At 42.5% G+C, this 12,728-nt stretch overlaps 1 protein-coding gene across 1 annotated transcript in view; it reads right to left on the bottom strand.

The window, feature by feature from the left end:
* otog (otogelin) overlaps positions 1 to 12,728 on the bottom strand; it is a 550,025-nt gene that overhangs the window by 439,102 nt on the left and 98,195 nt on the right. Inside the window, exons 10-11 of the mRNA XM_060911543.1 lie at positions 1,222 to 1,331; positions 827 to 952 (exon numbers count right to left, since the gene is read on the bottom strand). Of these exons, the coding sequence (XP_060767526.1) occupies positions 827 to 952; positions 1,222 to 1,331 (236 nt within the window). The remainder of the gene's footprint in view (positions 1 to 826; positions 953 to 1,221; positions 1,332 to 12,728) is intronic.

Here is a 12,728-nt window from a genome sequence, read left to right as displayed (position 1 = left end):
TTGCCGAAGAAGCTGTGGAAGGTATTTCGCGGGGACGCATGCCCCCGCCCCCCTTGGCCGCTGGCGCGGGGGCCCGTCAAGGCCGCTTGCGGCTTTAATTTTTATTGCTGATTTAACTCATGATGATGGCAGCAAAATGAATTCAGAAGTCTACAGAAACATTCTGTCTGCCAATTTACAGAGAAATACATCCAATCTCATTGGGGGAACTTCATTATGCAGCAAGACAATGATTTCAAACACACTGCTAACACAAAAAAGCACTTCATAAGGGAAAAAAAACATGAAAGGTTTTAAACTGGCCAAGTCATCCACCAAGCCTTAATTTAACTGACAATGCATTTCATCTCCTAAAGAGGAAACTGAAGGGAGAAACCCATGAAAAACAACAACTGAAAGAAGCTGCTATGCAAGCATGGGAAAGTATCACAAAAAAAGAATGCAACAGTCTGGTGATGGCAGTGAGTTAACAGCTTGATGCAGTTATTGCAATCAAGGGATAAGCAACCAAATATTAAGTGCTATTTACTTTAATTTACTTTAATTAATTGATTTTGCTTACCTAAAATGTGTTTAGTCTGCTAACAAAGGTACCGTGTTCTAAGGTATTTGCATCTAGATGTGTGAAACATTAGGAAATGAAAGTTCAAATTCTGATCTATCGTCTCATATTCATCTTTTCATCTCAAACCCAGCAGTCTTCAGTGTTTAGCAAAAGCAAAAATAACTGGCCTTGTTATTCCAATACTTTTGGAGGGACTGTGAATTCCAGTTTTATAAGCATACCTAAAATGCAAGTTGAATTATTATTATTATTTTTTTTTACCATCTGGACAATAGCAGCCATCCAAACACTGTAGTTTGCTGTCAATGCAGATGTGTTCAGTATTGCAGTGCACAGGACAACATGTGATGCACTCTCTGTAAAGGAGTCCTGTGGAGCATTCAATCCCTGCACAAACCAAAATCAAAATCAAAGATTTCACAATCCACAAATTTCAATCTATACAAATTATTTTAAAAAAGGCATAACACTACACATCTTAAATACACATGTACATTTGCAAAGAAGTAATTTATCTAATATAAAATTCAATACCATGCTGTTTATATTGTCTAACTCATTCTCTTCCAAATACACATTCAAATACACAACAAACATCATATGATTCATCATACAACTCAACATTAACCAGAAAATATTGTATCTGTGTTACATACCACATAGAGGAAAATGTGCTCTCCAGTTGTGTAATGGGTGTCCAGCATGAGCACATGCTCTTGTATACTCAGTGAATGCTTGGCAAACCATATCACCACTGGAACCAGACCTACCCATTGGAATCCATACCATTATGTAAAATATAACACACATGCATGCACACACACTATTATCACAAAAATAAATAAAATTACTATGGGATAAATTTAGTAACATACTGGACCTGAACAAATCTGCTTTCTCCATTAAAACTGGCTGCTACAATTGATTACTGATTTAATGAGCTCTTGGTTAACTACCAAGAGCTCATAAATCATTAGGTTTTCAACCTACTCTTTGTTCAATAATAATGCAAAAACACCAGCCATATATCTAAATGTGATTCAATTAACATTGATAACCACCGGGGGGCAGCACGGTGGTGTAGTGGTTAGCGCTGTCGCCTCACAGCAAGAAGGTCTGGGTTCAAGCCCCATGGCCGGCGAGGGCCTTTCTGTGCGGAGTTTGCATGTTCTCCCTGTGTCTGCGTGGGTTTCCTCCGGGTGCTCCGGTTTCCCCCACAGTCCAAAGACATGCAGGTTAGGTTTACTGGTGACTCTAAATTGACCGTAGGTGTGAATGTGAGTGTGAATGGTTGTCTGTGTCTACAGCATGTGTCAGCCCTGTGATGACCTGGCGACTTGTCCAGGGTGTACCCCGGCTTTCGCCTGTAGTCAGCTGGGATAGGCTACAGCTTGCCTGCGACCCTGTAGAAGGATAAAGTGGCTAGAGATAATGAGATGAGATGAACCACCAGGGGATCTGAGAATCACCTGACTATATAATTGTGTGTGCATGCTGAAACCATTCAACAAAGTCATAAAGTCACCATATAACACAGTATGTGATATAAATGCTGTTGTCATACAGCCATCATTTCCATGGATCCTTCTTGTTAAAGTTCCCAAATCAGCGCTAGTTCCATATGACAAGGAACACTGATGTTTATCCAGTGTTTACTGAGCCACAGTTCCCGAATCAGTGCTAGATCCATGTGACAAGGAGCACTGATGTTTATACAGTGTTTACTGAGCTACAGTTAGATATTTAATGAGTGTTCTATTTCACCTCTCGTAACTGACATGGATAGTGAGCACCACTTGCCACAATGTCATGAGGACTGGCTGGAAAGGTATTTAGAAATAAACACCACTCTCACACCGCTGGGGATGATGACATTAACCCTGAAGAGCTTGGAGAAAGAGCACACCATTAAGTGATGCCCATGAGGATGAGACTCTGGCATTTGGAGTGTGGCATGTCATGGTAGGGGCTGGGCATTTATCACGTTCATCATAGAGACACCAATTTAAGTTTATCTTGAAGGTCTTTTTCAAGGAGTTCAACAAAGGGGAGGAGATCCCATGACATGCTGTGGGAGAGTATGTTGGCTTATGGTGCCTTGCTCTATATAGAAAGGTTATAATAAGGTTAAGAGTCCCCAGCATAAAACCATCCACAGCACTGTGGTGCACCCCAATGGTGGCCACATACATCTTTAGCACAGATGGAGACCCACCAGGGAGAACCACAACTGACAAAAAAAAAAAAGAATTTTGTATTGTCAATGGAGTCCACCTGTGCCTTGCCACTTAAGGTTACAGATGCCGTTCACCTGGGCATATGCACTCTCTTGACAGCATGTCCACTGCACTATTGTGTAATACAGGTAGGTAAGTTGCTCTTAATGAAGCTTAACATGTGTGGGCTCAGATAAAGCACATTCGTGCAAAGCATAGCATCTATCTTTGTGCCACCTTAGAGATTGATGTATCTAACTGTAACACTGTCCAAATGGACCAACACATGATGATGTTGGGATGACAACATGGTTAGCATTCCCAATGAATCTACAGTACCTTCACAACAATGAATTGTGTAGAATGTTTTGGTAATACTGAGTTGATAGTGAGATAGAGCACCATAATGTGTGTGTGTGTGTGTGTGTGTGTGTGTGTGTGTGTGTGTGTGTGTGTGAGAGGAGGAGGTACATAGGACCCAGCCATCCAATCTTGGGAGTATCCTGATTTTTTTTTCTCCATGCTCTCATGGAAGGTGGTTGCATTTCTCTGCTCTCCTCTCCCTTATCTTCCCTGCTTATGCTCCTCTTGTCTCATCTTGTCTGTCTATACTTTTGATTGACTCTCTCCGCACTGCTCTCCAAACTAAAAAATCATGGAATTGATAAACTGGTCTCTAAATGAAATTGACACAGTTTTCTCGACGAGAAGCCTGGGTTCGGGGGAACCCGCCTGTCCTGCCGGAACATTCACAGCTGGCTACACAATGGATGCGTGGGAGGAGTGGCGGGTTGTGTGCCTGGCGGTTCTTTCTGTGGAGGACATTGAAGACATCTACCTATTCGGAACCATGATTACAGGTCTTTTGCTGATTAGATTAGGCACTGCCCTGGTTTATCGAGGAAATCAGGAAATGGTGGCAGCTGTCCAAAGCCCCATAAAGCTGCCCGACATGATTGAAGCAGTGGGCAGAGCTGTCGGCACTCAGACTGTGGCTATTCAGAACTTGAACTGCAACATGGATAACATCATGGAGAAGCTTTTGGCTTTGCAAAGGAAATGGATTGATTCGGAGACCAGAATGGACAAACAGAGTAGTCGTGTATAAGAATGCGTCTACTCACCCCAAGACCAAACAATCCCAATCTTATCTGCTTTCGGCTCCCTCAGACAGCACTGGCCTCAGCCAAGGCCGTTGCTGGGACAACAACTCCCCCTGAAGATCACTGCAGTGAGATGCTCTCGCATCCCTTCCCCCACTTCCCGCGGTCGCCGCTTTTACCCCCAGTGTGACAAGCGGGTGCGCGACCAGCGCCATCATGGCTGCAGGAACAGATGGCTGCTTGCTTGCACTGGGTTACCTCTACCTCCACCCCTCCACCCCTACCCCCCTTACCCCCCAATTGCCCCTCCCCCCTCAAGTCCCGAGTTTTCATGTTGTAAAGTGTACTTGTGTTATTTTGTGCTTATGTGCTGAGGTGTGTTTTTTAATGTTCCCACACTGTACTCCTCACAGGAGTATAGTGTGGGGGTTGCTTTTTTTCTCCTCCCCTCTCCTCATGTTATTCTGTATTTTTCTTTTCATCCCTGTCTTCCTGTCCTGTCTACTCCCCCTCTGTCAATTGTGTGTATGTGTGTATGTAAGGACAGGTTGATGGTCAATTTTGCTGGTACTTGTGACTAGTGACAATAAAGGCATTCATTCATTCATTCATTCATTCATTCATTCTCGAGCCATAAGAGTTGAGAAAGCTGCTTGCGTACATCTTGTGAACACTCATGGTGCTAGTGAGAGGCCAAAATTTAGAACTTTTAAGTGGTGTGTTCTGGGAACAAGAAAACATTCACCATACAGATCATCTGAGCTGAACCAGTTCTGTGATTTCATGGCATGGATTACATTTAATAGCCTTAAGGTCCGATCCCACAATACCGATAACTGTAACTATAACTACAACTATAACAATAACTATAAATAAATCAGTCCCCTGCAGTTTATGTGATTGGTGTACACACCAGACCAATAACAATACCTATAGCCCAGGACTGGGTTTATCGGTATTGGTGAAATTGCTTCTGGAGCGATTTTTCCAGGTTGGGACCTGATCCAATAAAACATCTGACCAATTACAGTAGGTAATTGTTTACATGTGATGTCTGAGCATGTGCTATTTTTCCCGGCCATCTTTTTACATCCTTGTTGCATCATGAAGTCACGGAATACAGATTTATGGAAAATAAAAAATATAATACAAAGCACTGATCTTTTATTCATGGATATTTCCATGAAATATCAAGAGTAAATTAATAAACATATAAATGCAGGAAAGATATTTTAATTATTAACTCTGGCAGTCCAAACATTTAATTGTTTTAGACTTCTTAATTTTTTATCCGTGATGCATTATCCATATGAAATTGGTAACCAATCTGTAATATACTGAAACATCCATGACCAACCTGTAAATTACTAGCATCCGTGATGCATCCATATTAAAATACACAACAACTCCATGTTTTGGATCCTTTTTTTATTATATTTCCATAGTCTGTGACCTCTCTGGATTTTGGCAACCACTGGAGTATGTGCATGGGTTGTTTTGAAGTCCAAGCTGTATAGTATGACCTGGAATAATGTGCTACTACTTGGGAAAAAACTTCCATGACTATTCCTAAGTTGCATGCATTTATTTACCTGAGTGCCAGGACCAACCAGTATTATAGTCAGGATTATAGTTGCAGTGTGACTGCTCCAGACTGGAACTAAATTCAGGCATAGGTATAGTCATAGTTGTAGTTAGTTAGTTGTAGATATAGTTAGAGTTATTGGTGTTATGGGACCAGGCCCTTAGAGTGTGAAGGGGTAGGGCGTTTAGGAACCGGCTCAAATTATTTAAATGATAGTGAACATGAATGACATCTCAAACTTAAACATGTCAGCATCAGTCAAACACACAGCTGTCAAATAAAGCTGTCACTAGTGATAGTGATCAAATAAAGCTGTCACTAGTGATAGCTTTATTTGTGATAAGTGCATATTAGTTAGCTCTCTGATGGGGAAGATTGCCATTCTAGAAGTGCATATTCAGGCTTTAGAGAAGGCCAGTGAAAATGAGAACAGTGTAGTTTCTGTAGGGGAAAGTCTGGATGCCCTAGGTGGAGTTAGTAATCCCCCCACTCCGGCATTAGAGCCCTTACAGTGGGGTGAATGGGTGACAACTCAGCGGCATAAGCGTAGAGCCAAAGCTACCGCTGAGGCTCACCCACGGGAGCATCACTCCTCTCAGCATCAAGTGTCGAACAGGTTTGCTCTCCTTAGTGATGCACCCACGGAGAAACCTGAAAGAGCTCTGGTTATAGGGGACTCTATCATACGGCATGTAAAATTAGCTCAGCTTTTAGGGGCACCAGCAGCTTTAGTCAGGTGTATACCAGGAGCCAGGGTGCTGGACAAAGCAGGTAATCTTAGGTTCTTAGACAAGCACAGGCTCTCAAAGATAGTTATCCATGCAGGAGCTATTGATATACAGTTAGGTCCATATATATTTGGACACTGACAGAAATGTTCTTTTTTTACCTGTTTACTGAAACATATTCAAGTAATAGTTATATAATGGACATGGACATAAAGTCCAGACTTTCAGCTTTCATTTGAGGGTATCCACATTAAAATTGGATGAAGGGTTTAGGAGTTTCAGCTTCTTAACATGTGCCACCCTGTTTTTAAACGGACCAAAAGTAATTGGACAATTGACTCAAAGACTATTTCATGGGCAGGTGTGGGCAACTCTTTCGTTATGTCATTCTCAATTAAGCAGATAAAAGGCCTGGAGTTGATTTGAGGTGTGGTGCTTGCAATTGGAAGATTTTGCTGTGAAGAAAACATGCGGTCAAAGGAGCTCTCCATGCAGGTGAAACAAGCCATCCTTAAGCTGCGAAAACAGAAAAAACCCATCCGAGAAATTGCTACAATATTAGGAGTGGCAAAATCTACAGTTTGGTACATCCTGAGAAAGAAAGAAAGCACTGGTGAACTCATCAATGCAAAAAGACCTGGATGCCCACAGAAGACAACAGTGGTGGATGATCGCAGAATAATTTCCATTGTGAAGAGAAACCCCTTCACAACAGCCAACCAAGTGAACAACACTCTCCAGGAAGTAGGCATATCAATATCCAAATCTACCATAAAGAGAAGACTGCATGAAAGTAAATACAGAGGGTTCACTGCACGGTGCAAGCCACTCATAAGCCTCAAGAATAAAAAGGCTAGATTGGACTTTGCTAAAAAAAACATCTAAAAAAGCCAGCACAGTTCTGAAAGAACATTCTTTGGACAGATGAAACCAAGATCAACCTCTACCAGAATGATGGAAAGAAAAAAAGTATGGCAAAGGCGTGGTACAGCTCATGATCCAAAGCATACCACATCATCTGTAAAACACGGTGGAGGCAGTGTGATGGCTTGGGCATGCATGGCTGCCAGTGGCACTGGGTCACTAGTGTTTATTGATGATGTGACACAGGACAGAAGCAGCCAGATGAATTCTGAGGTATTCAGAGACATACTGTGTGCTCAAATCCAGCCAAATGCAGCCAAACTGATTGGTCGGCGTTTCATAATACAGATGGACAATGACCCAAAACATAAAGCCAAAGCAACCCAGGAGTTTATTAAAGCAAAGAAGTGGAATATTCTTGAATGGCCAAGTCAGTCACCTGATCTCAACCCAATTGAGCATGCATTTCACTTGTTAAAGACTAAACTTCAGACAGAAAGGCCCTCAAATAAACAGCAACTGAAAACCGCTGCAGTAAAGGCCTGGCAGAGCATTAAAAAGGAGGAAACACAGCGTCTGGTGATGTCCATGAGTTCAAGACTTCAGGCAGTCATTGCCAACAAAGGGTTTTCAACCAAGTATTAGAAATGAACATTTTATTTACAATTATTTAATTTGTCCAATTACTTTTGAGCCCCTGAAATAAAGGGATTGTGTTTTAAAAATGCTTTAGTTCCTCACATTTTTATGCAATCATTTTGTTCAACCCACTGAATTAAAGCTGAAAGTCTGAACTTCAACTGCATCTGAATTGTTTTGTTCAAAATGCATTGTGGTAATGTACAGAACCAAAATTAGAAAAATGTTGTCTCTGTCCAAATATTTATGGACCTAACTGTATGCCTTCATCAGTCTGAGGTTACTAAGAGTAACTTTGTAGAGGTGTTTAAATTAGCGAAGGCGATGTCCGATGCTGTAGTATGCTCTGGCCCCATCCCAATGAGGCATGGCGATGTAGCTTACAGCAGGTTATGGTCGCTGAACTGCTGGTTGTCCAGGTGGTGCTCTGAAAACAGTATGGGCTTTATAGATAGTTGGGCTAATTTTGAGGGCACTGCTGGCCTGTTAGAGTGGGATGGTCAGGAAGGTGCTGCTCTCATTTCTTGCAGCATAGATCATAGTCTCAGAACAGGCCTAGTTAATTTCTGACAGTCCAGAGCCAAGGCCAGGGAGCAGACGAACAGGCTAAACTGCCTGTCTGCTAGCTGCACAGAGTCGTCACTCAGGGTCCACTACATTGAGACTGTGTCTGTTCCCCGAGCTCAACAAAAAAGTAGAAATACTCAGAGAGTTTGTTCCAGTAACCTAATCAATATAAAATTAGATCATACTGACTGTACAGCCACTGCCAGCACCTTTGATGTAAAGATGGGGTTACATCTAAAGCACTAATGGTTAATGAACTTATTACTGATTAGGAATTTAATGTATTGTGTTTAACAGAAACATGGATTAAACCAAAGAATATATAGCATTAAATGAAGCTAGTCCTCCTGGATACAGATACACCAGCCTCGTCTAACTGGCTGAGGAGGAGGCATCGCGGTTATTTATAATGAATATCCAGGTGTAACACAAAAACCTGGTTATAAATTTAATACATTTGAAGTTCTTCATACCAATATAATGTATGTAGCCTCGAAAAATAAGTCTACCCAGTTAATTCCATTACTTATTATTTACAGGCCCCCGGGGCCATATTCTGAGTTTCTTTCTGAATTTGCAGATTTTATCTCAGACCTGGTTATTTCCTTAGACAAAGCTTTAGTTGTTGGAGATTTTAATATTCACTTTGAATACAACAGAAGACCCTTTGAAAACAACATTTATGTCCATTTTAGATTCAGTAGGGTTTAATCAGAATGTCATAGGACCAACTATAATGGTGGTCACACCCTCGATCTAAGGCTACGTTTACATTAGACCGTATCTGTCTCGTTTTCTTCGCGGATGCACTGTCCGTTTACATTAAACCGCCTGGAAACGCCGGGAAACGGGAATCTGCCAGTGTCCACGTATTCAATCCAGATCGTGTCAGCTCCGGTGCTGTGTAAACATTCAGAATACATGGATACGCTGTGCTGAGCTCTAGCTGGCATCTCATTGGACAACGTCACTGTGACATCCACCTTCCTGATTCGCTGGCATTGGTCATGTGACGCGACTGCTGAAAAACGGCGCGGACTTCCGCCTTGTATCACCTTTCATTAAACAGTATAAAAGTATGAAAATACTGCAAATACTGCCCATTGTGTAGTTATGATTGTCTTTAGGCTTGCCATCCTTCCACTTGCAAGTGGTAAGTGATGTGCGCTGGGATCACACACACAGCGGCTCAGTCCCGAAAACACTGCTAGTGTGCTTCACTCGCGTGCTCTGTGAGCTGCGCAAGGCCAGAGTGCGCACCCTCCAGAGGGCACTCGCTGTTCAGGGCGGAGTGATTTGGAGCGCAGGATGCCTGCGGAGCTGAGCGTATCCGTGTATTGGTATTGCTGTGTGCACGCAAATCATGTATTGGCGTTGCTGTGTGCACACTAATCGTTTCAAAAACATTAATCTGATGATCCGCTGATACGGTCTAATGTAAACATGGGCTAATACTAACATTCGGGTTAAACGTAGAAAATATAGGTCACATTTCCACAGTCTGAAGTTATCTCAGATCATTATCTCATCTCATTCAAAATATGTCTGAGTAATAATATATGCACCTCACCACACTACTGTATTAAACGTACATTCACGTCAACTACTGCACAGAGCTTTATAAATGATCTCCCAGAGTTATCAACTTTAGGTCACTGTCAGCCCCTGCAGAACTTGATCAGGCAAATGAATGCTTAGAGTCAACATTCCACTATACTTTAGATAATGTAGCTCCTCTTAAAAGGAAAATGATCAGAGACAAAAAATTAGCACCTTGGTATAATGATGACACTCGCACTTTAAAACAGACCACTCAAAAATTGGAACGTAAATGGCATCAAACAAAATTGGTAGCGTTCAAATTAGCGTGGAAGGAGAGCTTCCTGGGGCGGCATGGTGGTGTAGTGGTTAGCGCTGTCGCCTCACAGCAAAAAGGTCTGGGTTCGAGCCCCGTGACCGGCGAGGGCCTTTCTGTGCGGAGTTTGCATGTTCTCCCTGTGTCCGCGTGGGTTTCCTCCAGGTGCTCCGTTTTCCCCCACACTCCAAAGACATGCAGGTTAGGTTAACTGGTGACTCTAAATTGACCGTAGGTGTGAATGTGTGAATGGTTGTCTGTGTCTATGTGTCAGCCCTGTGATGACCTGGCGACTTGTCCAGGGTGTACCCCGCCTTTCGCCCATAGTCAGCTGGGATAGGCTCCAGCTTGCCTGCGACCCTGTAGAACAGGATAAAGCAGCTAGAGATAATGAGATGAGATGAGCAGAGCTTCCTGATGTATAGAAAAGCTCTTAGTGCTGCTAGATCAACATATCTATCCTCCCTAATAGAAGATAACAAAAATAATCCTAGATTCCTATTTAAAGGGCATATCACGGGAAAATTCAAGAGCAAGATCAATGTAATTCTCCTATTTTATATTAAACTTTGGTCAAATATCTGTAACATTATGCATTCTCTGCAATTTTTTTACCTTGCGCAATACCAGAAAAATTCAGTTGAAATCAAGCCATTTGAGGCGAATTGGTCCGCCTCTGAAAAAACTTTGCATTTGGATTTCCCGGGAAACATTGATTTTCATGAAGTCATCTGCGGGATGCCTCCCTCAGAATCCTACGTCAGCGCTGGTTTGTTTATGAGAAAACGACCTGGTGGTTTTCTGCAAATTTCTTCAACGTTATCATGTAATTATTAAAATGGTTAACAGGTGTATCATAGGAGTGTGTAGCAACATCAATCTTGATGGGATTAGAACTCATCATTTTCCAAAAGACCAGACAATGAGAGAGAAATGGGAGTGCTTGGTCTACACAGGCTGTGCACTTAAACTGTGCAAAGCTCACGCAGCTTGCTCGCACTTCCGCAGGTAATGTCACGATTCTGGCTCCAGACTCCTTTGGGATTTTTTCAGACGTCTCATCTCATCTCATTATCTCTAGCCGCTTTATCCTGTTCTACAGGGTCGCAGGCAAGCTGGAGCCTATCCCAGCTGACTACAGGCGAAAGGCGGGGTACACCCTGGACAAGTCGCCAGGTCATCACAGGGCTGACACATAGACACAGACAACCATTCACACTCACATTCACACCTACGGTCAATTTAGAGTCACCAGTTAACCTAACCTGCATGTCTTTGGACTGTGGGGGAAACCGGAGCACCCGGAGGAAACCCACGCGGACACGGGGAGAACATGCAAACTCCGCACAGAAAGGCCCTCGCCGGCCACGGGGCTCGAACCCGGACCTTCTTGCTGTGAGGCGACAGCGCTAACCACTACACCACCGTGCCGCCCTTTTTCAGACGTGTTTTGTTATTTTATTTTTTTCTGCTGTAGACAGATGTCCTTGTGCAAAATTACCCTTCTGGATGAGTGTGTAAAGGGACATACTTTCATATAAAAAAAATAAAATTGGTCCAGAATATGCCCTTTAATACTGTAGCAAAATTAACCAGAAATAAGTCCACTATAGACACATGCACACCTGCAGTATGTAGCAGCAACGACTTCATGAATTTTTTTAATGACAAAATTGAGAATATCCGACAAAAAATTCAAACTACTAATTTAAGGTCAGACAATGTAAGTGACCCTGTAGTTAACAATATACCTGTATCAGATCAGCAATTAGAATGTTTTACTCCCCTTAGAGAAATTGAATTGCTTTCATTCATCTCCACATCAAAAGCCTCAACTTGTGTACAAGATCCCTTACCTACACAGCATTTGATACCATTGATCATTCTATTCTTCTGGATTGAATAGAAAATTCTGTGGGAGTTAAGGGAACAGCCCTCTCCTGGCTCAGGTCTAATTTAACTGATCGCTATCAGTATGTTGATGCAAATGGTGATTTTTCTAGACATACTGAGGTAAAGTTTGGTGTTCCAAAAGGTTCTGTCTTAGGTCCACTGCTTTTTCCTTTATATACGTTACCTCTGGGTGATATTATTCGTAAACATTGTATTAGTTTCCACTGTTATGCTGATGACACACAGTTGTATGTTTCTGCAAAACCAGATGAGAGACACCAGCTTAATAGAATTGAGGAATGTGTAAAGGACATTAGACATTGGATTAACTTCCTTCTGCTTAACTCTGACAAGACTGAAGTACTTGTACTAGGACCACATGCAGCTAGAAGTAAGTTTTCTGATTACATAGTAACTCTGGATGGCCTTTCTGTTTCTTCACGTGCAGCAGTAAAAGGCCTCGGGTGATTATTGACCCCAGTCTTTCATTCAAAATTCACATTGTTAATATTACCCGGGGGGGCAGCACGGTGGTGTAGTGGTTAGCGCTGTCGTCTCACAGCAAGAAGGTCTGGGTTTGAGCCCCGTGGCCGGCGAGGGCCTTTCTGTGCGGAGTTTGCATGTTCTCCCCGTGTCCGCGTGGGTTTCCTCTGGGTGCTCCGGTTTCCCCCACAGTCCAAAGACATGCAGGTTAGGTTAACTGGTGACTCTAA

This window comes from Neoarius graeffei, chromosome 27 (assembly GCF_027579695.1).
Source record: "Neoarius graeffei isolate fNeoGra1 chromosome 27, fNeoGra1.pri, whole genome shotgun sequence".
In the NCBI taxonomy this organism is placed as follows: Eukaryota; Metazoa; Chordata; class Actinopteri; order Siluriformes; family Ariidae; genus Neoarius; species Neoarius graeffei.
The sequence above is the reverse complement of the archived record's forward strand: the minus strand, read 5'-3'. Positions and strand labels throughout refer to the sequence as shown.